Source organism: Tupaia chinensis, unplaced genomic scaffold, assembly GCF_000334495.1.
Source record: "Tupaia chinensis unplaced genomic scaffold, TupChi_1.0 Scaffold145916_1, whole genome shotgun sequence".
Taxonomy (NCBI): Eukaryota; Metazoa; Chordata; class Mammalia; order Scandentia; family Tupaiidae; genus Tupaia; species Tupaia belangeri.
Genome location: NW_006205774.1, coordinates 316,862 through 343,852, shown reverse-complemented (window position 1 = coordinate 343,852; position 26,991 = coordinate 316,862). Strand labels below are relative to the sequence as shown.

General features: G+C 37.4%; 1 protein-coding gene across 2 annotated transcripts in view; it reads right to left on the bottom strand.

Annotated features, from left to right (window-relative positions):
• Nucleotides 1-26,991, bottom strand: part of CRPPA (CDP-L-ribitol pyrophosphorylase A) — a 359,812-nt gene that overhangs the window by 206,497 nt on the left and 126,324 nt on the right. For both annotated transcript variants that reach the window (XM_027768352.1, XM_014584235.2), the window contains exons 4-5: nt 21,554-21,658; nt 10,896-10,941 (exon numbers count right to left, since the gene is read on the bottom strand). In XM_027768352.1, coding sequence (XP_027624153.1) covers nt 10,896-10,941; nt 21,554-21,658 — 151 coding nt within the window. The remainder of the gene's footprint in view (nt 1-10,895; nt 10,942-21,553; nt 21,659-26,991) is intronic.

Below are 26,991 nucleotides of genomic sequence, written 5' to 3'. Positions count from 1 at the left end.
ACACCACCCCCCCCTCTCTTTGTGGATTTGCTGCTGCCGCTTCTTCCTCCTCCTCCTCCTCCTCCTCCTCCTCCTATTTCTCTTTCTTTCTTTCTTTCTTTCTTTCTTTCTTTCTTTCTTTCTTTCTTTCTTTCTTTTTTCTTCTTCTTCTTCTTCTTCTTCTTCTTCTTCTTCTTCTTCTTCTTCTTCTTCTTCTTCTTCTTCTTCTTCTTCTTCTTCTTCTTCTTCTTCTTCTTCTTCTTCTTCTTCTTCTTCTTCTTCTTCTTCTTCTTCTTCTTCTTCTTCTTCTTCTTCTTCTTCTTCTTCTTCTTCTTTCCCTCTCCCTTTCTCTCTCTGTCTCTTTGTCTCTCCCTATCAAACACATGTGACCTCTGGCAAATAAATAAATAAATTCAGTGAACTCTTTTACATTAATACATGTAATAATTTTCTTCTATTTTAATTCTACCTTGAAATTACACCCTCAAAGTAGTCTTTATTTTGCTGGTGCTATTATTGTTAATATTACTGCTTATCAGTCGATCACTGAATTTCATGACATTTATCACATATTTTGAATTCCTGAGCCACAAAGGCAATATAAATTTGAATATCAAGTTCATGCTAGGCATAGGTCTGTGGTTTCAGTTTTTCAGGTCAGACTTTTGTCCACCAAGAATGATGTCAAAACAAGAAGGTTTCCTTTTGTATCTTTGACCACCATTAGGGACTTTTTTCCCTTTCACTGAGGGTGTAGCATCAACCTTTGAACATCCTGGCTTTTGCACAAACCCCGGTTCACTCTCCACGTCATGCATGTCCTAGCTCCATATTTTACATCCTGTGGTCCTGAAGGCCCTGCTGTGGGATCCCATGATCTCACTCCAAGGGTAGCCACAGTGTCAGTTCATACATTCTTACTGATCTGGTTTTCAGTTCCTTCTTCATTTCTGGAATTTAGGGGTTTTCCTTTCTTCTTCGGATTAGGCTATACAATTCAAGGAATTTTGAACATTTTATTTCACTTTTCTCAGAATATGTAGTGAGAAAGTTTGGGGTCATCCTACTCTACTCTTTTGCCAGAAACTATAGATTTTCTATGTATCTGGGGAGTGTATGTGTTTGTGTGTGAGTACACAATAGGGTGTGTGTATATATATAGATATGTGTATATATATATATATATTTTTATATATCAAGGTATATATATATATATATATAATATTCTAAACAGATTAGAAAATAGATGCAATTTTTAGTCTTTTCATTTCATTTTACCTCTAATACGTACATTTTCTAATATGTACATCTTTGACTTCACCATGACACAGATCACTGACACATCAATGAAGAGCAGGACTATCTGGACATATGCTACTATCAACTAATCACCATTACGGGCTCATGAGTGCTCAGAATGATATTAGTGTTTTATAAGAAATTTCCAATTACCATTGAAAAAGGAGACAAACTTAAGTATTAAGTTAATTTCACAAGCAAGTGGGCAAAAATTCAGAAATCCACCTTCAGTTTTCTTAGAAACATCAACACAGGATTTACAATCAGGTTGCATTATCCACTGACCTCTGGAATCAAAGTTTTAGTGTTCATAGAAAAATATGAAACAACTATATCAAATCCAAAAGTAGTGTTTCAAGCTCTAACCCATTTGAAGTGAGAATAATGGATCCCATTCTCAAGATGGGTTCCTTAATCAAAAGTCTATCTTAGGTTCTATATAATGTCTCACATGAGATAGTTAAGAGTGACAATAAACAGAATGATCACTACTGACACTTGATGACCTTGCCTCAGTTTAATCTACAGGAAGATGCTTATGGTTGCTCTGAACACCTTGAATGAAGATGTTATTAGAGCATGTCAGAAGAAAGTGGGCAGCAAATAAAGGAAAAACAGCTAATAAGCCACAACTTCAGGACCAGTAGACAACAGAGAAAATAACTAAAATCCTGTAGAAAAACCATACCAGGCAATCTTCAAAATGGTCATGAACAATATGATTATGAAAAAGGTAAATGCATGTATTTCAAACTTTTACAACAAAATGAACTTACACTTTAATTCCATTTTTCATTAACTCTTGAAAATTCCTCAAATAAATCCATATTAAAATGTCATGGTTAGCTGACTTCATAGCTAACTGTGCATGTTTAAACTAGAGGGCAATCACATGTAGGTAAAATATTTTTAATGGCATTTTATATTATCAGATCTTAACCACATTTTTAAATGAGTTGATGAAGTTTCCTACCTTAGACCTAAAAAGGAACAAACATGTAACATCTTGCCTTCAGCCTAAGTTTTTACATGTAAGCAGAATAAGCATATTAATATTTCCCAAGTAAAAACCTTGTTTTTTTCCTTTTCAAAGTATATATTCTTTCTCAATTGAGAGAAATAAATTTGAGGGAAATTCAATTTTGTAAGGTTAGTGATTCATTAGGACATTTACAAAATGTATCATATCATTGCTTTGTGCACACAAATTATACAAAGTAAACTTCACTTTCTCTAATCTTGTCCCAAACACTTAACTTTCCAATTTTCATCTTTTTATGAACAATAAGATTCCAAAGGAACCAAATTGCTCTAAAATCACTATGCAGCTTTCCTGTTCTTATTAATTTAAGCTTGACGCAAATGTTCTTAGCCTCACATAAGATACAGTCATAGTACTATTTTTTAAAGAGAGTGAAGAACAAAAACTATATTATGTACAAAGAAATAATGGTACTAATGTGAAAACTTGGAAAGTTAAGTATCATCATCAAAAGGCAGAAACATCAAAAATTAAGGTCTTTATGTAAATTTAGCAGTTACTTTGCATTGTTCAAAAACATGGTTAATAACATAAATGACACCATCATGGGATATTTAATAAGAAAAACCTGGTGAGGACATACCCCAGAGGCTGAAATGAACATTACCCAGTTATAGATGTAAGAAACCTGATTTAAATTCCTCAATTGTGTCAACTCTATTCAAAAGACTCAAAACTGTACTACAATGCCATAATTATAAGTAAAAATGTTGGAGGATACTAAAAACTCAAGGCACTAGTTTCTTTATATGCATGAAACATACATTCTAACTCAATGGGTCTTCACATTTATTCACATGTGATTTTATTTTATTCCTTCAGCCAGAATCAATTTAAAAGTATACTCAGCTACTTTCAGTGTAAAGGCAGAAGGAAAAAGTTCACCTGCATTCCTACCAGCACTAATCTTAAAAAACTGTATGAAACTAGAAAGAGCACACATATGAGGATATATAGGCTGACTGTATGTACCTGTCACTAATAGCACTAAGAAAAATCTACCTGTGTCACTGATTTCCAAAAACAAACCAAAAACAGTACTTCAAATAAAATCTAAACTTCTAAGCCATTAAGAGATGCTTAGAAATCAAGTCAACTTCTTGAAAACTAGGTAAATGCTCAAAAAGTAGAAAATCTTACATAAAGATGGGAAAATAGACATGAATTTTATATAAACACTAGTATAACTAATATTAACTAGTCAGTTAAAACTAATTTTTCTATTTTAAGTATTTTTCCATTTTTATATAAGCCTCCAAAATATTAAGGTACCGTGGGGCAATTTTATAGCGCAAGCTTACTTAGATTTATAAAATTATAATCAGGACATAATTGAAAATAACTTTAAAAGTACCATTTAGCGATAACTGGTATATGTTAAGATGTTAACAAAGTGTGGTGGTAGAAAATACATGCAAGTCTATAAAGGATTTTCTCAGAAAATTTTAGAATATTGACCCTTCTACCAAAATATGGTCAACACATTAAATCCAGTGTAGATTAGGACAATTTGTATGGCTTATGTAAATTATCGGGTTGTTGGAAAAGTCATGATGCATTTTTGCATAGAAAAATATGTCATGACTTTTCCAACAATCCGATACATAAAACATGTTACTGCTGACATCTGTTACTGCTTCAATGACTTGGGCTCACCTGAGCACATAGAGCAGGTTTGCATGGGCTCAGCTAGCTTGTGCAACTAAAGTACCATAACACTTTGTTAGGTTGATGTGTATCAGTTGGCCTATTCTCTGGTTGTACCAATTAATCACATCACCCACAGAAAAGTTTCTTTTAAATTTTACTCTTGGAAACCTGAAAGAATTAAACATTAAAAAACAATGAACAAATCTAAATCTCTACCTTAGGAAAAAGAACATTAAGAATGTTTTATGGGCCAGCCCCATAGCACAGCCATTAAACACCGTGCAGACAGTCAGATTCCACATGGCCAAACAGTTCAAGTCTCAGCACTGTTGGCTTGAAAAATGCACTGGGCACATATACATGTGTGCCTAGAATGCTAACAGGATAGAAAACTAGAGGAAAAGGGATTGTGGCATGATCACAGCCCACTGGGAGGTGCTATAACTCTCTGGTGAGCACACACGTCCACTGGAATTCACAAATAAATGTCAGTAAGTATACAGCTGAATGTAGACTATGTGAAAGATAAATATGAGTGTACCACTTTCTACGCATGTTTCCTATTATCTAGTAGTTAACCATGAATGGAAATCCACATGTATATTGAAGGTAAAATAAACTGAGCTTAGAAATGAAAATTATCTAATAATGCAAGTTAAAAGTCACATTTAGAGATTTTCTATATGCCATAATTTATAGATTTTAGTCAAATGCTTGCCTGAAGTTAGCAAACAGAAGGCAAATACCAGTGAAATTAGATTGCCTCTCTTAACATCGAAATTCCTGTATTAAATTGAAGATACTGACTTAAATGTGAATTAAGATGAAACACAATATACATGATATGCCAGTGACAAATCTGAGAATACAAAATGCCCTTGAGGAGATATATTTATCCTAAAAGGTTTTAGAGTCTGAAACTAAGTAAAACATAGTTTCATTAGAATATAATTTATTGACCAGCAATAACTGGTCAGAGAGAAAAGCTCATAGCAGAATACTAAGCACTCATATCACTGCATAAAAGAAAAATTTCATTCAAGAACACGAAAAATAGTGATCATTAAACTACCAGCACTATAAAGGACAAAATTAAACAGAACCCAACAAATCATTTTAAAACTGTTGTCTGATTTTGAATTGTATTTATTATTTTTTTAAATTTTGCAACAGAGCACGTGTGCTCATGAAAGACATGGAGAGAGAGAGAGAGAGAGAGAAAGTGAAAGACCAGTCTTAGGAGGAATTGTCACACCGCCATTCCTTCTCTATCTTTTCCTTTCAAGATTTTCCAAACAAACGAAAACTGATGCGATTGGCTGGCCATGAGAGATCCAGCCACCTTAATCACCACTACATGGGCTATTCTCTCTGTGGGCATGTCTAGAACATTGTCATTTCAATAATATGTGTCTTCGCATATCTGTGATGCTAAAGACACACACTCTCTAGAAGAACATATTGAGTGTTTAGCTTAAAAAAAGCATTGGGAGATAAAGTCTCTAGTCCTAATCTTATATGATCATTCTTCATCAGTTGAGCTGAAGATACTGTTTCCAATCCAAAGTAATCAGAGATGGGCAGGCCAGACCTCATAAGCCACTGATGTGCATGCCAGGAGACAGACACGACCAGTTATCATTAGTACTCTGCACAAGCAGTTGCATGATTCAAAGCTACAAGATAGTCATATTCCAAAGTAGTTCGACTTAAGACAGTGGGAACCTGGGTTTAAATTGTGAATCTTGCTCTTGACAACTGTGTGGTCCAGAATAATACATCTATATTAAGTCTCTATTTTCCCTACCTAAAAAATGAGAATGTCTACCATACACCTTTAATGTCAAAGAATAAGTCAGATAACACATGGCACCAGGCATGAGTGCTATGTGCTCCAAGTCTTTGTAGTAAATCTGGACAAAAGAACATTTAAATGTTATACCATTTCCACATTTAAAACAAAAAGAGAAGAGATATGATAGACAGATATACTAGATCTCAATACGCATCTGTTGGAAACAGGTACAGTGGTTAAGAAGGACCATAACTGAAAGCCCTTAGATGCTAAAGTAAAATATTCGGTAAAATGTGTACTTGGTAGCATATCACAGTTCAACTCAGCTCAGTGCTAGAGGACACACACATACACACACACACACAAAACAAACAAGTCTTCTCACTTTCATTGAAGCACAATCTAAAACAGATTCATACCACATTACGGGAAATGCTGAAATCTAAAACTTTCTTACATCCTAAACAAATGGTTTCATATACAAATTTCGAGGCAAAATCAGTGCTGAACTTGAACTGGTTAGGAGTTCTCCAATTTTTATGATCACATTGAACATACACATTTAAGGGATCATAAGTTTCATTTTGTGGTGAGGTCCCAAATCCCACTGGGTATATGGCACAGAATAGGTTGTCAAGAAAGTCATGACGTGTTTTTCTATGCAAAAATGTGTCATCATTTTTCCAAACAACCCAAGATATCATGTACCACAGTAGCTTCTGCAAACACAAAGTATTTCAAATTCCTAAATACATGTATCCCACAGGTTTCCGATATGGGAATCTGAACAATTTCTACTAAAAGAGCCAAGAAGGATAGGAGGAAAAATATATAGTATAAAGAAAGAAAGCTGATATGGTTAAGAATTTATTTTCTGTCCTTATCAAATCAATACTTTCTTCAGAAACCTCGCATGTTCTATCATATGGAAATGACACTACATACATTACTGAGATCATAGAGAAGTAAGAGATAAAAAGATAATTCACATAAAATGCTTCAAACAATGCCCAGTTCAAGTAAGTGCCTTATAAATGTGGTAACAGTAGTAGTGTCTAGAAAAATATGTTGACCACGTACTAGTTGATAGTTTTGTGTATCAATTTGGGGTAAGGGGTGCCTGTAATAGCTAGTAAAGACTATTTGGAGGTATGTCTATGAATGTGTTTTCTGAATATGTTAACATTTGAATCAGTAGACTAAGTAAAGACAGCCTTCACCAATGTAGATTGGCATCAACTGATCCATAGGACCCAAATATAAAAGGCAAAGGAAGGTCAAATTCTCTTCTGGAGCTGGGACTCCATCTTCTCCTGTAAATGGATATTGACACTCCAGGTTCCTGGGTCTGTGGACTGACTGGGACTTACAGCAATGGCTCCTCCGGTACCCAGGTTAGGTTAGGTTTGGGCTGGAACTATACATTAATGGCTTTTTTGGTTTTTCCACTTGGCAGATCACGGAACTCAGACTCCATAAACATGTGAGCAATCCCTCAGAAATCTCTTTCTAGAAATCTTTCTATATATTTATCCTACAGGTTTTATTTCTCTAGATAAACCTGATTAACATACTAGGAAAAGGCAAGCAGGTGAATCAATAGCTCAGATAAGTCTGCTGTATACTATTTACTTTAAAATGTAATTGCTTTTAATTTCATGAGTTTTCCTTTTCCCATCTCCAAGGTATTGTTTGGTGTCTCCAATGTTATATTTAGTACAAGGTAACGAAGGTGGGAGTAATCTCGAGTAAGCAAAAGAATATGTGGAGCTGATAAAGCATATTAAGATTTCAAGCTTTTAATGTAATGATTTTATTTTAAAAGAAATGGCCATAGGAACTGCAGTTAGCGTAAAGGCTATGTCGCTGGACTCTCATGTAGTCAACCGCCGTTCAAGTCCTGGACCCGTGGCTTAAAAAAAACTCATACTGGGCGCATGTGCGTGAGAGCCCAAGATCCCTGGAGTAGAAAGGATTGCAGTATGGCCATCCCCCCTGGGGAACGATTTCTCGCTTTCTGTCTGTCTTTCTGGTGAGTATACGTGCCCTATAGCAAAAACCTCCCCAAAAAAAAAAAAAAAAAAAGAAATGGCCTATAACATGCTGTGAAGATAGCATAAAAGAATGCTTCTGGAATTCAGTGTATAAATAATCAGCCAGCATTCTTGTTAAAATGCAGATTCTGGTAGAATGGGGTGGGGCCAGAGATTCTACTTCCAAGTTCTCAGGTGATCATCATGCTGCTTGACTAGGATCACACTTCGAGTAGGGAGGTTCTGGGCAGGGGTTCTCTACATACCCCAGTAGCATCGGAATCTCCTGTGAAGGTACCAAAAACAAATCAGAGAATTTGTAACAGTTCTTGGAGCTTGTTGATGTAAACCAGCTGTCCAGATCTAATTAGTCAGATTATTCCCCTGATAATTAAATAGAATGGTCTCAAAATAATTTAAAAACAAGTAGCACAGGGACCAGCAGTTAGAGTAATGGCAATGGTGCTGGACTCCCACGCAGTCGACCGCAGTTTGCATCCTGGACCCAGTAGCTCAAAACTCACGCTAGGCGCGTGTGCGTGCGTGCCTAAGATCCAGAGAGGAGAGTGGAGGAGAAGGAATTGAGGCGTGGCCATCTCCCCTGGGGGGTGATTTCTTGCTTTCTGTCTCTCTGTCTCTCTCTTGTCTGTCTGGTGAGCACACGCGCCCTATAGCAAAAACCTCTACAAAAATAATAATAATAATAACAACAATCAAAAATAAGAGTAGTACACTAGCAACCAGCAGATGAAGTAATGGTTATGTCACTGGACTCCTACAAGGTCAACTGCGGTTCGACCCAGAGGCTTGAAACTCACACTGGAAGTGTGTGCATATGTGCCCAAAATCCCAAGAGAAGAATAGAGGAGAAGGGATTGCAGCAAGGCCAACCCCCCAGGAAGTGATTTTTCACTTTCTGTCTGTCTCTCCACCAAGCGCACACACCCTATAAGAAAAAGCTCTATTAAAAATAAATGAGTAGGGAACCAGCAGATAGCGTAATGGCTATGTCGCTGGACTCCCACGTAGTCGACCGCGGTTCGCGTCCCAGACCCGGTGGCTTAAAACTCACGCTGGTGCGTGTGCGTGCATGCCCAAGATCCCAAGAGAAGAATGGAGGAGAAGGGATTGCGCCGTGACTATCCCCTCTGGGGGTGATTTCTCGCTTTCTGTCTTTATGTCTCTCTCTGTCTGTCTGGCGAGCGCACGTGCCCTATAGAGAAAACCTCTCCAAAAAAATAAAATGAAATAAAATAAAAAATAAATGAGTAGTGCACTATTAACTATTACCTAAATAAAAATTAAATAATCTGCAGATTCCAAAGCCATAGCTTCTGGAATTACACTTTAAATGCAGGCTTTTACAATGTAAGAAGCCTATTCTGATATTATATGGTCAAAGTACTGTGATTCATAGACTCCTCAGATGAACCAATTACTAAACATTTGCAAAAGAAATTATTTTGATTTTACCTAGGTAATACAGAAATGACTTTATAAAGAAATCAAACTGAGTGTTATATTTCTTTGTGTTGAAAATGTAACCAACCACCATCATGGTCTAGACATCTTTTCAGAGTCATGTTTACACATGGCCTGTTAAATATGTAAACACATGTCAATAATTTGATTTATAGCTATAGGTGATCTGTTTACGTAGAGCTACACAAGTGATACTACATTCATGTTTGAAACAAAATATTCTTGAAGGACAATTAACTTGAATGCAACCCTCGAACATACTGTCCCAATCAGTTAAAGGATTTCAGTTTCTGAACATAAAGGCAAACTGATTGTTAAATATGTTTTCCCAAAATTTTTCAATAAACCAATGCATGTTTTAGAATTCAAAATCAGTTCTGCTTTCTACCTCAATAAAACTCTGAATTTAGCAGTTCACCTATCAGTCAAAATGTGTGCAAATAGTTCTATCCATAAAGTATTTTCAATGAAATTAATTACTAACATACTATAAAGTACTACACTCATTTCCAGAATTAGGATGAACACTCGATTTTGCTTATATTTTATAACATTGGTTCTCAGTTACAGTCAATTTTGTGCCCTAGGTACATTTGTCAATGTCAAGAAACATCTTTGATTGTCACAACCAGGGGGAGGAGTTGCAGTGAGTAGAGGTCGGGCTTGCTGAACAAGCTATAATGCACAAAATAGGTCCCAGAGCAAAGGGTTATTCAGCTTAAAATGCCTATAGAGCTCTGAGGCTGAAAAATCTGATTTAATAAGCACCTGCAAAACAGAATGCCTCTTGAGATCTTTCACACATTCCTAGCACAGTGTTAATTACAATTAATATAAATACTTGTTGAACATTGAATAAACTACCTCTGTGTAGCTGGTATCTTAGAGTCATAGAGATACAGAATAACTTAGAGCCAACAGATGATGTGGAGGTTCAAGTGGTTGAATCCTACATGGCCAGATTCATAGTCCTGAATCTGGCTGTTTGAAAAACACAATGGGCATGTGTGCCCAAAATTTAGAGAGGAGAATGGAGGAGAAGCAACTGTGGCCTGGCCATCATGGCTACTCCCTCCTCCCATAGTGCATACATGCCCTACAGCAAAACTAAAAAAAAGAAAACAAAAAATGAGGTTATCACATGCACATGACATCTAAAAGTACAAAATGAAAGTGTAGTAATTGACAGAACCATAAGGAATTAAATCATCCAATCCAATCTTTCTACTTTGAGAAAACACAGTGTTAACGGGAGGGAAAGAAGTCCTCTGAATAGTAAAAATGAAATAACACCTTTATAAATTCATTAAAATCAGTTTTCTCTGTGTCTCTTCTAATAGTAAAAACATCCTATAATTTTCTCCATGCTTCTCTCAAATTAATAAACTATTCCCTTTGTAAAAATTAAAGCCAATGTGACACTATAAGAAGTGATATGTGACAAGTTGGAAACACAAAGTAAAATGTAATTATTTTTAAAAAACAAATCAGAGACCTCAGTGGCCTACAGGCATTTCTACTTCTGAGATTGCTGGGATTTAAACTGTCATTAGAAATTCTCAACTGGCTTACATTTTTGAAACACAGGAACTGACAGTCACAAGGCCAAACATACCCTTAATAATCGATTCAGCCGCATACAGATCTCGTTTGTAGGTCACCTAAAGGACAGATAAACCTCATTAGACTTAACAGAGCAGGAAGGAATGTGAAAGTAATAAAATAATGCCCCCAGGGAAATTCTTGATTTGGAAGAACTATAAACACACAATACTGACAATTTAAAAATCAGAATAGCATCAGCAAATGCACATAAAAATATATTGTTTGTACAAAGACTTGCTTTTAAATCTTTGAATAAGTTCTTATATGAAAAGTGGTTACTGAAATCTTGTTAACATAAATGTTTTGTTATGTATAACTTTTATTATTATAATAAAAGAAAATGTAACAGTGCTTAAATGAAAGTGTTAACATTACTGGTTAACGGTGAGGTTTTATATTGGAAGGAAAAGAGAGGAGAAGAGGGAAAAATTCTGTGTATCAAAAAGCAGGAAGTTGAATTCCTAGTTGGAGTGAAATAATTCTCACAGATCATTTACACAAGATGAACAACCCTCTGAATTCAGTAGCTCTTTATATTCAGGTAAAATTCACCTTGTGAGATGTTTATTCAGACATGATTCCAGAACAGCAGGTGGCATGGAGGTAAGGCATTGGATCCTACATGGGACAACTGAATGGTTTGATTCCTGGACCCAGTGGCTCGAAAATCACACTGGGCATGTGTGTGTACATGCCCCAAATTACAAGGACAATAGAGGAAAAGGGATTGCAGCTGTGGTCACTCCCCTGAGTGATGGTTTCTCACCACCCCCACTTCCAATCACACACTCTATAGAAGAAACTTTTAAAAAGAGGCTGGCAAGTGATGTGGTGGTTAAGGCATTGGATTCCCACGTGACCAACTACAGTTCAAGTCCCAGACTTGGCAGCTTATTTTCTCACTGTCCCTTTCTCTGTCACTCTCTGGTAAAATTGAATAACAATAATAATAATTAATAAAATTAATTAACGCTTTAAAAAAAACCTAAAAAATTCTTAAATTTTTTTTCAAAAATGGTTAAATGGCAAAAGCCAGTTTAGTGTGCTTAAGAACACAAATCTTGGGCCAGCAAGCAGTATGGTTGTTAAGGTGTTTGATTCCTTCATGACCAAGTACAGTTTGAGTCCTAACCTGGAAGATAGAAATCATGCCAGGCGTGTGTGTGTGTGTGCATGCCCAAAATCCCAAGAGGAAAATGGAAGAGAAGAGATGGCAAGCATACACACTCTATGGCAAAAACTTCTTTAAAAAAAAAAAAAAAGAAGAAGATATATCTTCCTTCAAAACACACAGTCTCCTCCTGTAATTGTAAACTGCTTCTAATAATATAAAATGCCATGGTATATGTCTGTCCTATGGCAGATACTTCCCAGACCCCAGCCAGTGAGCTCAGATACAATAATGTAAGTGCACTGGACTGCAGAATTCACTCTATATATCACAGACTGAAGGATGTAGTAAAGAATCAAAGGGTATTAATAAGTACTATGAGGTTTCGGAAGCTCATTATTCAAGTATCTAGGTCATGTTCAAAGCACACCTTACTATACCTATAGAACTGAAATTTTTTCTTTCAGACTAATTTATAACTGGGTTTGTATCAAAACTTTGTGTAGTGCATGTGAACCAGTAGGTTCACACCTAAACAGAATCCTCTGCTATGCCTTTACCCTGGCAGGTAAATTTTGGACCATAACTATACCTTATTTCCAAAATGTAAGTAACAGCTACCCTTGTACATCAGATGGGATGTTGGTCAAGCATTTAGCCAATCTAGTATATTAAAACAAGATGTGGCATCAGTACCTTAACTCTCAAACAAGCACATGCAGAGCAAAAATAGCAACTCTCAGTGTTATAGTTACTGATTGACCATGCAATTTTATTACCTGAGAAAAAAAGGTAAGTAACAGACATTTAAAGGTTCATGTTATGCATTTTACCAAAACATGCAGATCTCATTCCTTCCTTCATTCATTCATTCAACAAACATGTATCATATAATTACTATGTTCTAAGCCCTGTTGTAGTGCTAGAAATAAAGCAATTAATACAGTGAGCAAAAATATTTAACCTGTGGAGATTACATTTTATTCAAGAAATTTCTCTTGTAAAAGTCAGTTTTCAATTAGTTTTCAATAGTTTTCCATTCTTTTTTGCTGAAATACCCAAAGGCCATTAGAGATCTCAAATCAGGATTCATTAATACCTGAAAGTTACAGAGAAATTTTTTCTGCAGTAATTGTCTGCTGTATAGGGTAAACAGAACAGAAATTAAGGGGAAGATGCCTAATTTCTATCATTCATTTGCATTTCCTCCTGCTGTCTTTGAGAAGCAAAATTACATTGTAAAATAATTATGAAAGTACCTTTTTCCAAACAGGCTATAATGATAATTATTTTTAACTTACAGAAAAATTATTCTCAAATGCTAATGCTAAAATAACTTTTGTAGAATACTTGAAGGACTTAATTTCTACACTAAAGTTAGCCTTATGAATAAAATAAGTGTTTTTATCACCTAAAGGTTTTTTCTCCTCTAGTAGTAAATAACTATTGGGCCATCTGAAAAGTCATGATGCACTTTTGCATAGAAAAATACAGAAAAATATGTCATGACTTTTCTGATGACCCAATATATAAAGCAAGAAGACTGGCAAATTTTTCTTTTCTCTCTTTTTTTTTTCAGTCTACTTTGTCCTTTGTCCCATAGGCAATAGATACAGATGAAGGCTTTTTAAACTTTTATTAACATCTACTTTGAGTTTCCTCCTCCCTTCCCCCAGAGGGCGCTAGCCAGTGAGAGAGAAAGAGAGAGAGAAAGCATCCCCACAACTGAGTCTGGTCATGCTACAGTGCTTCTTCCTCCATTCCTCCTTCCTGCCAGGATTTTGGGCATGTACACATAAGTGCCCAGCATGTTTTTCAAGCCTCCATCGCTGGAATTTAAACCATGATCAACCATGTGGGATCTCCTTATGCACAGGGCTTAACCACTATACTATGGGGCTGGTGTTACATAAAGTCTTAACTACCTCAACCACACTTCTCAACAAATAGTAATGTAATGAAAAATAAACTACAGAAAACATTTCATAGACTTTCAAAGTACCTTTTTCAGAATAGCTTTGTTGTTTCCAAAGTAAAACTGTTAACATACTTCAAAGGAAATATTACTGGAAAATGTTGCAATTCTCAATTGATGAGTTATTCATTTTTCTGTCTAGCTTTTACAGTAATGTGTGTTGTGTTTACTTTTAATTAAAGGGGGAAAAAAAACTAACAATCAGTTTTGAGTTGATTTTCTTCTGGCAGCATGATCTGTAGTTTTCCTTTGACTTTGCACAATACCCTATTAACAAAAATAATACTTTAAAAAAAAAATCAGTCCTGTAGTGATGGAAGAGAACGTCAATCCTCTAATTCACTTGTTTTCAAATGGTGCTAATGACAGCATCAGGGACCACCTGAGGGACAGAAACAGTACACAGTGCCGGTGAGACTTCATCGCCAACCCCTCACCGGGCTCAGCTTTGTTTTTATCTTCTTTGTGTGTCTGTGTAATATTTAAATTCAATGGAAGAGAAACTGATGCTTGGAGCTACAGATGTAATTGTCTACTCAGATCTACATTTTATTGTTCTTTCTATTGAGACAAAATAATAATAATAATAAAATGAACTGTTCAGAACAGAGCCAACTCTGGTCCGCCACCATATTAGTTAAAGAAGAGTCCACATAATATTCTACCTTTCACCTAACAAAATGACTATGTAACTCAAATAATTAGAAACCAAAACATAAAACCTACATTTTAAAAAAGATATAGAACATTTATTATGTATAAATCAAGATTTTGGGGGGGAGACTATTTTCATTTCATCTGCTATGTACATCCAGAAAATATTATTTTCTCTAGTCTGGATAACTACGAAAACCTCTAAAAAGAAACAATGTCACTACATTGTATTTTTGAGGTTAAAAAAACTAAATAATGAGGCTATTTTGTTTCATTTGTTTTTAAACAAAGATGCTTGAACACTTGGATCTAAGAAATATATTTCCATCAAAAGGAATCCTCAAAGGTCATTCATTCCAATACTATTGTAATGACACAAACTCTTCAGAAACTCCTTCTAAAGAAGTATTTTCAGACAATTGAACAGAGTTGAATATCTTCGGTAGTCGGTTATAAATCTTTTATGCCTGAAAGATGATTTTAGAAACAAAAAGTCTGTTCAATTAAGTCTGAACAGTGTAGTAAGTGACCAAGTATTTAAAAGTATTTTGGGACAGAAATATGGGACAACTGTAAATTAAAAGAACTAAAGTTCTCATATAAACTAGACGACGTTCACCAAAATAAGTGTTAACTGAAGCCCGCCAAGGCATGATTTCTCAAGGGAACCATGGTAGGTGATCCCTATTCCCAAAAACAGGTCAATAGTCCTCTGAGGTGGAAGGTGCCATGCTATGGCTATTCTAGAAGGATCTTCTCTACCTTCCATAATGATTTCAAAAACTGATGTTTTCTCCAGATCCCAAAGACGCTAGCTAGCACAAAAGGTTGGCATCAACCCTGAATGTTTATTTTACATTTACTTTTTCCAAAAATATGCTGGTAGGATACAAAGTAATAATCCTCCTGTAATTTCTGGTGGCAGTAAAAATAGTAGTCCTCCATGCTGCCATGAGAACACTACAGTCCTTCATACCACTATGAGTGAACAGCCTTGACTTCTAAGGGGAAGGAGAATGTATACTGCTCCACATTACAGAATCCTCCCTTGCCTTACTGTTTTATGGTAGTGAAATGGTTCTTGATTATGTAAAAATGTGTCTTTTATTATGTTTTATTTATGAATATCACATCATATTCCAGGTACTAGTCCTACCATTTGGATCCAGTACTTCTTTTTCAAATCCAGGCCTATAGGAGGAATGTCAAGGGTCTACCTTTACTTCCCAGAAAGACCTAGAATGATACTGCTATATTTGAGCTGTCTTGGTGGGAGAAGTTAGACATTTAATAGTGTTTAAACTGTTAATCATTTGGCGTTTGTTTGTTTTGAAACTTTCACACATTGATCTATCTAAACCTGGTGGGGAAACTCCAACTTGTAGCTGTGTCCTCTCCACAGGCCTCACTTTTTCTTCTGATCCCACTCTGACATCAGAGCATAGCCATGCCAACAGTCCAGCTCTGGCCACACCACCCCTTTCACTAAATTGCTCCTAATCAGATCTCATTATTCCATTGTGGGGTAAGAACTGATTCCAGTTGTAGAGATGTATACCTAACCACTAAAGTGTCTTGTTGCTGTTGTCCTTGTTTTGCTTTGTTTCATCACTATTAAAGGACAGAGGTGTGGGGAGGGACATGCACACACTATGAAACAGACAAAATGCATTACAATTGTAGTGCAACACGGACACATGCCCAATACACACATGCACTTTGCATGCTGAAGTAAGGCTGACTGCAGCTTCAGCAACAGAATAGAAACTGTGGAGGACAGGGCAGGAGCTCTGCTGTTCTGTACATTCTGGCTTTTAGACCTGTGTGTGCAAAAGAGCCAGTGCTCATTTTTTATGTGAAAATATTAAATATTACTTTAGTTTTCTTTTTAAAAAAAATACAGATTCCATTGCTATGGTTTAAGTAGAAATTAAACTCTATTCTTACACAAAGATCACAATATTCATTTTAAAAACCTGTACTAAAGACAAATCATATAGTCTCATAAAAAGGAGATATATACAGAAGAAAACCACAAATGAGAAGATGATAGGAAGTAGGTAAAATAAGCATGAAAAGGAAATATGGAACCAGAAACTGCAATATTTATATACAAAATATTGAGTTATCAGGAAATCCATGACATATTTTTGTTTTTCTATATAAAAATAAGTCATGACTTTTCTAATAATTCAATCATTTCAACTCCCTTAAAAGAATTGTGATACTCAATAAAACTCCTAACTGTTAAGACCCTGTGACTAACATACACCCTGATACAGGCCTTTTAGAGTCCGAAATCCCTACTTAGTGCATCATCATTCAAACTAAATTCATTTAAGAGCGAGGCTCCTGGCCTGTGACCTAGTGTGGGAAGTGGAACTGAGATACTGATGGTTCTATGTCTAAGAGTGTGTCATCTCCTTGGAATGTGCTCCCTAGCACTGCCCTAACAAAATATGCAAACTCGGTGGCTTACAAAAACAAAAGTGAGGGGCCAACAGGTGGTGTGGTGGTTAAGGCACTGAACTCCCACATGGCTGACTGCAATTCATGTCCCAGACCTGGTGGCTCGAAAAACACACCAGGTATGTGTGTATGCATGCCCAAAATCCCGGGAAGAGAATGGAGAAGAAATAGCAGAATGCTCATTCCCCCCGGGGGAATAATTTCTCACTTCCCCTCTCTCTGTCGCACCCTGTGGCAAAAACCTAAGAACAAAACAAAACAAAACAAAAAAGGAAAAATGAGGGCCAGCAGGTGACATGGAGGTTAGTGTAGATGGATCCCACAAGGCTAAGTTTGTGGTTTGAGTCCTGGACCTCACAGCTTAAATATCCCACCAGGTGGGAACAACAGCTGGCTAGTGGTTAACATCACTGGACGCCCACATGGCTGACTGTGGCTCGAATCTGGACCCGGTGCCTTGAAACTCACTGCAGGCGTGTGTGTGTGTGTGTGTGTGTGTGTGTGTGTGTGTGTGTGTGTATCTCCAAGATCCCAGGAGAAGAATGAAGGAAAAGGGGTTGTGGTATGGCTATCCCCCCAAGGGAGTGATTTCTCACTTTACCCCTGATGTTTCTGTCTCTCTCTCATACACAAGCGCATGCGCCATAAGGCAGAAACCTTTTAAAAAAAAATTATGCTGGTCATGTGTATCAAAAATCCCAAAAAGAAAAGGGATTGCAGATGGTCATCCACCCCCCAGGGAGTAATTTCTCATTTTCCTTTCTCTCTCTCTGGCAAGTGCAGGTGCTCTATAGCAAAATTAAAGACAACAAAACGAAAAACCATGTGTGTGTGTGTGTGTGTGTGTGTGTGTGTGTGTGTATCTCCAAGATCCCAGGAGAAGAATGAAGGAAAAGGGGTTGTGGTATGGCTATCCCCCCAAGGGAGTGATTTCTCACTTTACCCCTGATGTTTCTGTCTCTCTCTCATACACAAGCGCATGCGCCATAAGGCAGAAACCTTTTAAAAAAAAATTATGCTGGTCATGTGTATCAAAAATCCCAAAAAGAAAAGGGATTGCAGATGGTCATCCACCCCCCAGGGAGTAATTTCTCATTTTCCTTTCTCTCTCTCTGGCAAGTGCAGGTGCTCTATAGCAAAATTAAAGACAACAAAACGAAAAACAAGACAAAGTAAAAAACAAAATCATATTCTCATTGTTCTAGTGGCTAGAAATCTGAAATCCAGGTGTAGACAGGACCATGTTCTCTCTGAAAGCCTTTGGGAAGAAATCACCCCCCAACCTCTTACTAGCTTCTGGAGGCCACTAGAGAACCTTGGTGTTCCTCGGTTTGGAGATGTATCATTCTAATCTCTGCCTCCATTATCACACGATGCCATTCTGTCTTATGTGTGGCTCTGCTAATTTTAAAAGATACCAGTCTTGTTGGTTTAGGACTTTAGGATTGACTCTATTATGGACTCATCTTAACTTGAGAACATCTGTGAATATTATTTCTAAACACTTCCACACGTGCCAAGAGTTAGGACTTGAAGACCTTTATGAGGGATGCAACTCAACCCATAACAGCACATGGGAAGTGACTCACCAGTGGAATTGAGGGAAATACCATGAAAAGGCCAATTGTGTCTCAATGCACTGACATTTCTTGCACAGAGAAGGAAAACAAGAACCAAGATGTATCTGAGGACTAATACTCTCCTATAGGAGATAGCAGTGCAATACGGGCATTTCACACACGTGGGAAGCAGGAAGGGAGGGAGAAAGGGGGAGAGGAAAAGGAAGGAGGGAAGGAAAAAAGAGAAGAGGGAGGGCCTAAGAGAGAGATGGAGATATAGACAGAGGGGGAGAAACAGAGACTGACAGGGACAGGGGGATACAGAGACAGAGAGACATAGAAAGATAGAAACAGAAAGATGAAGACAGAGAGACAGTGAGAGAAAGAGACTGTGAGAGAGAGAGAAACTGTGAGAGAGACAGTGAGACTGAAAAGAGAAAACTGTGAAGATGAAACGGAAAACGTAAAAACAATGTTTTGCTTCCCTTTCATCCACAGACCTCAAAGAGTTTACAAGCTTGGTGTTCACCCAGAACACCCACAAGGGGTAAATAACCACACCCCCAAACATGTCAAAAGTGAGGCCAGAGTGTTGACATGTTAGTAGCAATAAAATACCTCAGAGTTTCCACTTTTTTACTTGGCATTCAAACTAGGTCAGGCAGGCAGCGGGTTTTGTAAAAATGCGGGTCAGAATTTTTAACAAAACACTAATTGGCAATTACCAAAACTCTCACAATTAGTGTCACCACTGAACCATATAAGTGAATAAAACTTTTGCCTGCTACACATTGATAACATTTAGCTATCTTTAAATAAGCAATAATATTGCATGAATTTCTTCACTAAGCAATAACCCAAACATGTCAATATTTTGAAATCTTATAATTCGATAGATTAAAACAGTATCTGAGATGGGAACCAGCAGTTAGCATAATGGCTATGTCACTGGACTCCCACGTAGTCGACCGTGGTTCGCGTCCCGGACCCAGTGGCTTAAAACTCACGCCGGGTGCGTGTGTGTGCATGTCCAAGATCCCAAGAGGAGAATGGAGGAGAAGGGATTGCGACGTGGCCAATCCCCCTGGGGGGTGATTTCTCGCTTTCTGTCTCTATATGTCTCTGTCTGTCTGGCGAGCGCACGCGCCCTATAGCGAAAAAAACCTCTCCAAAAAAAAAAAAAAAACAGTATCTGAGATAACCTTACCATTAAGCAAAGCCCATCGTGTTACTGTGCACCTTTTCTAATCAACTTGTATGGCTTTGTTTTAAAATTAGTTAGGAAATACACTTATGGACTTATAATCTAAGTTAGAATGAATCTTTATTCATCAGATTTTGGTGGATGTTTTCAAGACTTCCAAAGATTGCTTTAGCAATACAAGGGGTCCTCAAAAGGTTAATGGAACATGCACATTATGAAAAAAATTATGCATACATTAAAATAAATAAATAATTTATAAATAAAATACTTTAATTATGTTTTCCACAAACTTTTTGAAACCTCCTTGTAGTTTGACAGCAGCAATACCTATTTACATTGCTATTTCAGAATGTACTGTTCCATTTTACACATTCCTCCCTAAGGAAACAATGGCCGATTTGCATGCTTAAACAACCCACTTTGGTAGGAAGCTGCAGCATAAGTGTGCAACCTCATTTGCAGCAACTACATTCCCTCCAAAAGGGGGAAGCTTCTGCTGACTGAGTGTGGCCACAGGAAAGGGTCCAGTCACTCCTGGGGAGGAGAGAACCACCCAAGCACCCACACTCAGTGGCTCAAAACTGTGGCAGGTAAGTGTTTCAACCCAGTAAAGTTGGAGCTAGCACTGAAGAGCCTGAAAGAAAAGGTTACTATTGTGGGCAGCAGAGAGGGGGCTTTAACCCCATTGTGTAAACACAATAAAGGCTATGGACAGAGAGCAAAGGGGAAAAAACTGAATAAAAACAATCTTTATGGGGGCCAGAGGGTGGCACAGTGGTAAAACACAACTTTGAGGCTGACCCACCTAGGAAGGTGCTCGCACCCTGAGACCTCGCTGAGTAAGTGGGGTACTAAGGTGCCCATGCAATGGGCTGGCTAAAGCTACAGGTGGAATCACAGCATCAAGATGCCATTGGGGGTGCCATCCACATATCTCTGAAACTCACAGAACAAATGAATAAACAAACCTAAAAACATCTTCATAAGCTAAAATAAAATTTGTTTGATGATCTCCAAGAATGTGGGCTAATAGGTGGCATGATGGTTAAGGTGCTAGATTCCACATGGCCAAGCATGGTTCAAGTCCCAGACCTGGCAGCTTGAAAATCATGCCAAGCATGTGTGCACATATGTTTGGGTCCAAAATCCCAAGAGGAGAATGGAGGAAAAGAGATTGCAGTATGGTCATAACCCCTGGGACGTGCTTTCTCACTTTCCTTCTCTCTGTCTCTGTCGCTCTCTGGTTGATGAGCACAAGTGCCCTATAGAAAAACCTTTAAAAAGAAATCCAGAGACTTTTCTTGAAGGTGAGCAATGTGAATGTAAACCCAGTGAGACTCATTTATGCTTTAAGAAGTCTATCATTTGGGGTGGCCAGTCCTGTAACCCAGTGGTTAAGGGAGACAGATCTCACATGGCCATGTGGTCTGAATCCTAGCCCTTGTGGCTTGAAAAACATACCAGTTGCATGTGCATGTACGTCCAAAATCCCAACATGGTGGAGAAATGAAAGAGAAGAGATCGTAGCATGACCACACCCCATTGGTGGTGCTTTCTCCTTTTCCATCTCTGTGTTCTCCCCCAGCAAGCACATACACCCTCTCGCAAAATTTTTAAAAGAATTCTATCATTTTTAGACATAAGCACACATACACACATGCATGCAGAAAGGAGAGCCAGAGTAAAGTACCATTACCTTCCAGAGATCAGGTGATCCTTCTACAAGTTTGGCTTTAGTGTGACAATATTTTAGAGCCAACTGCAGACACTCAGTTCCAAATTCCAAGTCATAATCACTGCACTGGTGTAGGAAAAACAAACAAACAAAAAAAAAAAACAAGTAAAGTAAGTTAATAAGATAAAATACATTTTTACATAAAATGAAAGCTTTTATTTCATAACCAATTGCAAAAAAAAAAGGAGTCTGCAGAAATACAGGCCATTTACTCCATAACTTGTAGAATAATCCTACATTCTAAAAGTAAAACAAAACCAATAGTTTTGAACTTCCTTAAAAATTTCAAGTGTTAAATATATACTGTATTTCCTTTGCTCAAACACTTTTCCAAATGTGTATGGAAACTGCCTGAATGTACGACTGAAGACTACTCTACCAGAACTCTTCATCAAAAAAAGAATAGGGAACCAGCAGTTAGCGTAATGGCTATGTCGCTGGACTCCCACGTAGTCAACTGCGGTTCATGTCCTGGACCCGGTGGCTTAAAACTCACGCCGGGCACGTGTACGTGCATGCCCAAGATCCCGAGAGGAGAATGGAGGAGAAGGGATTGTGGCGTGACCATCCCCTCTGTGTGTGTGGGGGTGGTGGTGGTGTGATTTCTCGCTTTCTGTATGTCTCTCTCTGTTTCGCCCTATAGCGAAAACCTCTCCCCAAAAAAAGAAGAATACACACATATGTACTTTTAAGAATTCATGTTTTGTTTCTAAACATTGTTTCTAAACAGAATGAAAGATTAAAACAGTCAACTCTTTCCTTATGAAAATATGTAGAGGTCTCTCAAAGACTCAGTAAAATTTAAGTTATATTTTTAAGTATTTTTAGAAGAACCATGAAAATAATCAAGAAATAATATAATTCAGCTGAATTAACATTCAGTGAGTATAGATCCTATCTCTAAGCTCTGTATTAAGTACCAGCTACATCAGCAAATGACACATAAATGTGTCCTCAAGGAACTCGAATCTAAGAAGGTGAAACTGACTTTACACATATAATTTGCAACAGAATGTGACAGATGCAGCACCAGAAGTATGTCTAAAAATAGTCTAGCATAATATTTAATTCTAAATGAGGACATATGGCAAAACCTATCATTAAAAAAAAAAAAAAAAAGTCCCTGGGGTCAGCAGGTGGCATAGAGGTTGGGGCGCTAGACTACTATATGGCCAACTGCGGTTCAAGTCCTGGACCCAGTGGCTTGAAACTCACGCTGGGTACATGTGCATGCATGTGCAAAATCCCAGGAGGAAAATGGAGAAGGGATTGCAGTGTAGTCATACTCCCTGGGGAGAGGGGGGATGTGATTTCTCATTTTCTCTCTGTCTCTCTTTGAGTCTCTGGTGAGGATACACATCCTCTAGTCAAAAAATTTAAAAAAAAAAAATTCTCTTGGGGACTAGCAATTGACATAATGACTATGTCGCTGGACTCCCATGTGGTCAACCGCAGTTCAAGTCACAGACCCGACAGCTTAAACTCATGCCGGGCACGTGTGCATGCAAATCCAAGATCCCAAGAGGAGAATGGAGGAGAAGGGATTGCGGCATGGCCATCCCCCCCAGGGGAGTGATTTCCCACTTTCTGTCTCTCTATCTCTTTCTGTCTTTCTGGTGAGTGCATGTGCCCTATAGCAAAAATCTCTCAAAACAAATCTTTTTGGAAAAAAAAGTCTCTGATGGGACCAGCAGTTGGTGTAATTGTTATGTCACTGGACTCCCACGTAGTTGACCACAGTTTGAGTCCTGGATCTGGTGGCTTAAATTCATGCTGGGTGTGTGTGCATATGTGCCTAAGATCCCAAGAGGAGAATGGAGGAGAATGGAGGAAAAGGGATTGAGGCATGGCCATCTCCCCTGGGGGTGATTTCTCACTTTCTGTTTCTCTGTCTCTGTCTGTCTTTCTGGCGAGCACACGCGCTCTGTAGCAAAAACCTCTCCAAAAAAGAAAAAAAAAATAAGTCTCTGATATCCTCCTAGAACTAAATAATATTGGAGGGAGAATATCTCTAAACCAATATATGATATCAGAGCCATCAGGTAGCACAGTGGTTAAGGTGCTGGACTCCCACACAGCCAACCATGGTTTGAATCCCAGACCTGGCCAGCTTTCTTGCTTGCTTTCTCACTTCCTCCACCCATCTATCTCTATCTCAAATAAGCATGTGGGCCCTATTTTAAATTAAATAATAATAATAAATTAAATTAAATTAAATAAATAATAAAATATGGTATGTAATGTTATAGAGATTTCAGACATTTACTACATTTGCATTTTGGAAAGAGCATATCCACCACGTAAGGAGGATTACAGGAAGGCAACTGATGTAAATATGGCAGGTAGTTCCTTTCGCCAAAGCTGTCTGATCAAACTGGAGATGACAAAATCCTAACTTCAGTAGTTAGTAAAACTAAAAGGGAAAATATAGCCAAGTATAGAACCCCAGAGTGACTGAAACAGCCCAAATACAATCTATTTTGATTTATTATATACCATGTTGTATTTCATAGGTATTTTCATGTCTTAATACAGTACCAAAAACAGTATTCAAATAAGTTGAGATAAATTTTGGTAAACTTGGCAATTGCCCTTCCAGTCTCTGAATTGTATTATCTAGGGGTATGCAAGATGTGTGTGTGTTCAGTGAACAGATTTCTCTCTCTTTATATCCCAAAGATAACAAACAATACCTTGAATTCTTTTCCTGACTCATTCCAAAGACAAGATATTGAATACATCTTTGGATAAGCTTAAAGTGTTCATTTGGTGCACACTGAAAGAGGACTGGCCATAGGGACAGCTGTTTCTTTCCCATCTCAGGCAGTGGAAAAACATAACTGATATTGTCCTGCCAGGCATGTATTGGCCAAGAAGGCAACAGTTGATAGATTGTATGAAACCTTTAGGATTGCAGGTACCAGGGTCAATGAGAAATATGAACAATTATGGGTCAATTATATATAAAATATATGTAGAAAACCATCTGAGCAATCTTGGAGAGGCTAGTCTAAATCTGCCATTCATTGCGTAAATTAATATTACAAATATTTATGCAGTTTTTGGTCTTTTTTTGCATAAAACTTTTATCTAGCAGTAAGTTTTCAAATGAATGCTCAATGAAAAACTGAAGTCTGAACCAAAAACACTGATGAAAGTGTGGCACAAGCTAGGTATGGTGCACATGCCTGTCAAGGTATCATACTGAAACCCTGTCTATTAATGGAAGAGGGGGGGGGAAATGGTAACTATATCTGAAGAAGTAGCAGATAAAGTATAAAAAAAGTTTTGCAGGCCACCAGATGGCATAGAGGTTAAGGAGGTGGGATCCCACATGGCCAACTGTGCAGTTCAAGTCCAATTCAGCAGCTTGAGAAACACATCTGGTGCATATACGTGTGTGTCCAAAATCCCAAGAGGAGAATGAAAGAGAAGGAACTGTTGCATGGCCATTACCCTTGAGGGATGCTTTCTCTCTGCTTCTGGTGAGCACACATGCCCTACAGCAAAAATGGAAACACACACACACACACACACACACACACAAATAAAAAACAAAAAAGAACATGCTAAGAGCATGTGCCTGCATGCCTAAAATCACAATTGGAGAATGGAGGAAAAAGGATTGTGGCATGACCATCACTTCTGGGGAGTGCTATCTCACTTTTTCTCTTTCTCTGGCAAACACATCCACACTATAACAAAACTTTAAAAAGGAAAAAAAAAAAAAAAACATTAGGTACATGTACGTGCATACCTAAAATCCAGAGAGAGAATAGTGGTGAAGGGACTCCAGCGTGCCCAACCCCCCTGAGGAGATTTCTCACTTCCCCCAACTCTTCTCTCTCCCAGGAAAATACTCGTTCCCCATAGCAAAACTAAAATTGTTTTCTTCATCCTGTCAGAGTTGACACCACAGGATTACCAAGGAGTCATAAATCTAAGGGAAGCTCCTTACTTCCTATAGGGAGCAGGGATCATATCACCTTATATGATCAATGATATGATCATCAGTTTACCTAGGGCAAAAGATTAAGGGAAGAGACACTGGGAGTCAGTCAGGTAAAAAAGAAGTTGTCAGCTGAAAACTAGGACAAATTGATAAAGAGTAAGTGGAGACTGCTAAGAGACTACAGAACCTCTGGGAGCCAGAATTACCTCAGGTCATCGGCACTTGCAGGCTCTCGTGATTCTGCTGGGTGCTCATGCATTATTTTGAGGAGATTATGAATAAATATATACTCTAAATTCAAAGCAATCACTAACCACAAAAGTTTTATGTTAAAAATAAATCAATAGTGGTGATAAGATGAAATTAAACACTGTATTAATCAAAAGACAGGAAAAAAAGGTGAGAAAAAGAACAGATAAAACAAATATTGGGTTGTCGGAAAAGTCATGACATATTTTTTCTATGCAAAAATGCATCATGACTTTTCTGACAACCCAATAGATAGCAACCAGTAATAAGGCAATTTTAATCAAGAAAGTTAATAATGAATGAGTAATTGTACAAAATGTTTGAGATTTGTTATCCATCAGGGAGGGTCACTAGTGGTATATCATTGATCACATCAAGCACACACACACACACAGAAGCCAAGAACCATCTGTCTCCCAAAACTGGCAAAACATAGAAAAAGACGTAAGGACAGTTGTCAGAAGTACCCCAACGACATAGTCCAGCCTAGGCATGTTACAGTGAAACTGACAGTCTACAAAACTCACCGAATTCAACCAGTTTCCAATGATTAAGCATGAACAGAAAATCCAAATTTAACTGACACTTAAGAAAAGACTACTATATAAAATAAGGTCAGGATGGCAAAAAATATAAGGCATTTGTGAGAAAAAAAAAAACTGAGCAGTTCTAAACACAAAGTAATTAATAAGTCCATAAAGCATTAGTAGTCAGTCACCAAATTAGAGTGGAAAAATGAGAGAAATAATTAGATGACTCATCTACAAAACTGAATATCCAAATACAGAGAGATTGAAAGGAAGATAAATAACTTTAAAAAAAGTTTGAAAGGGAAGAACAAAGATAGAAGAAAATAATCAAATAACACAGGTATTCCAGAAATAAAGAACTCAAGTTATAAGATTTAAAGAATTTATGGAAAATAGAAACTAATGGATAAAAATGTACCAAAACCAGTTAACAAGAAAAATTTTCTTACAGAGAGGCAGAAATTCAAATGGGTTGGAACTTCTTTATAGCAATAATGAAATTAGGACAATAGGAAAAATAATACCTTCATCATTCTTTTTTTTTTAGAATTATTTAATTTTTTATTTTCTTCATTCATTTATTTATTTTTTTTTAATTTGACCAGAGAGAGACACAGAGAGAGATTGAAAGACAGAGGGAAAGTGAGAAAGCATGCCACCAGGTCTGG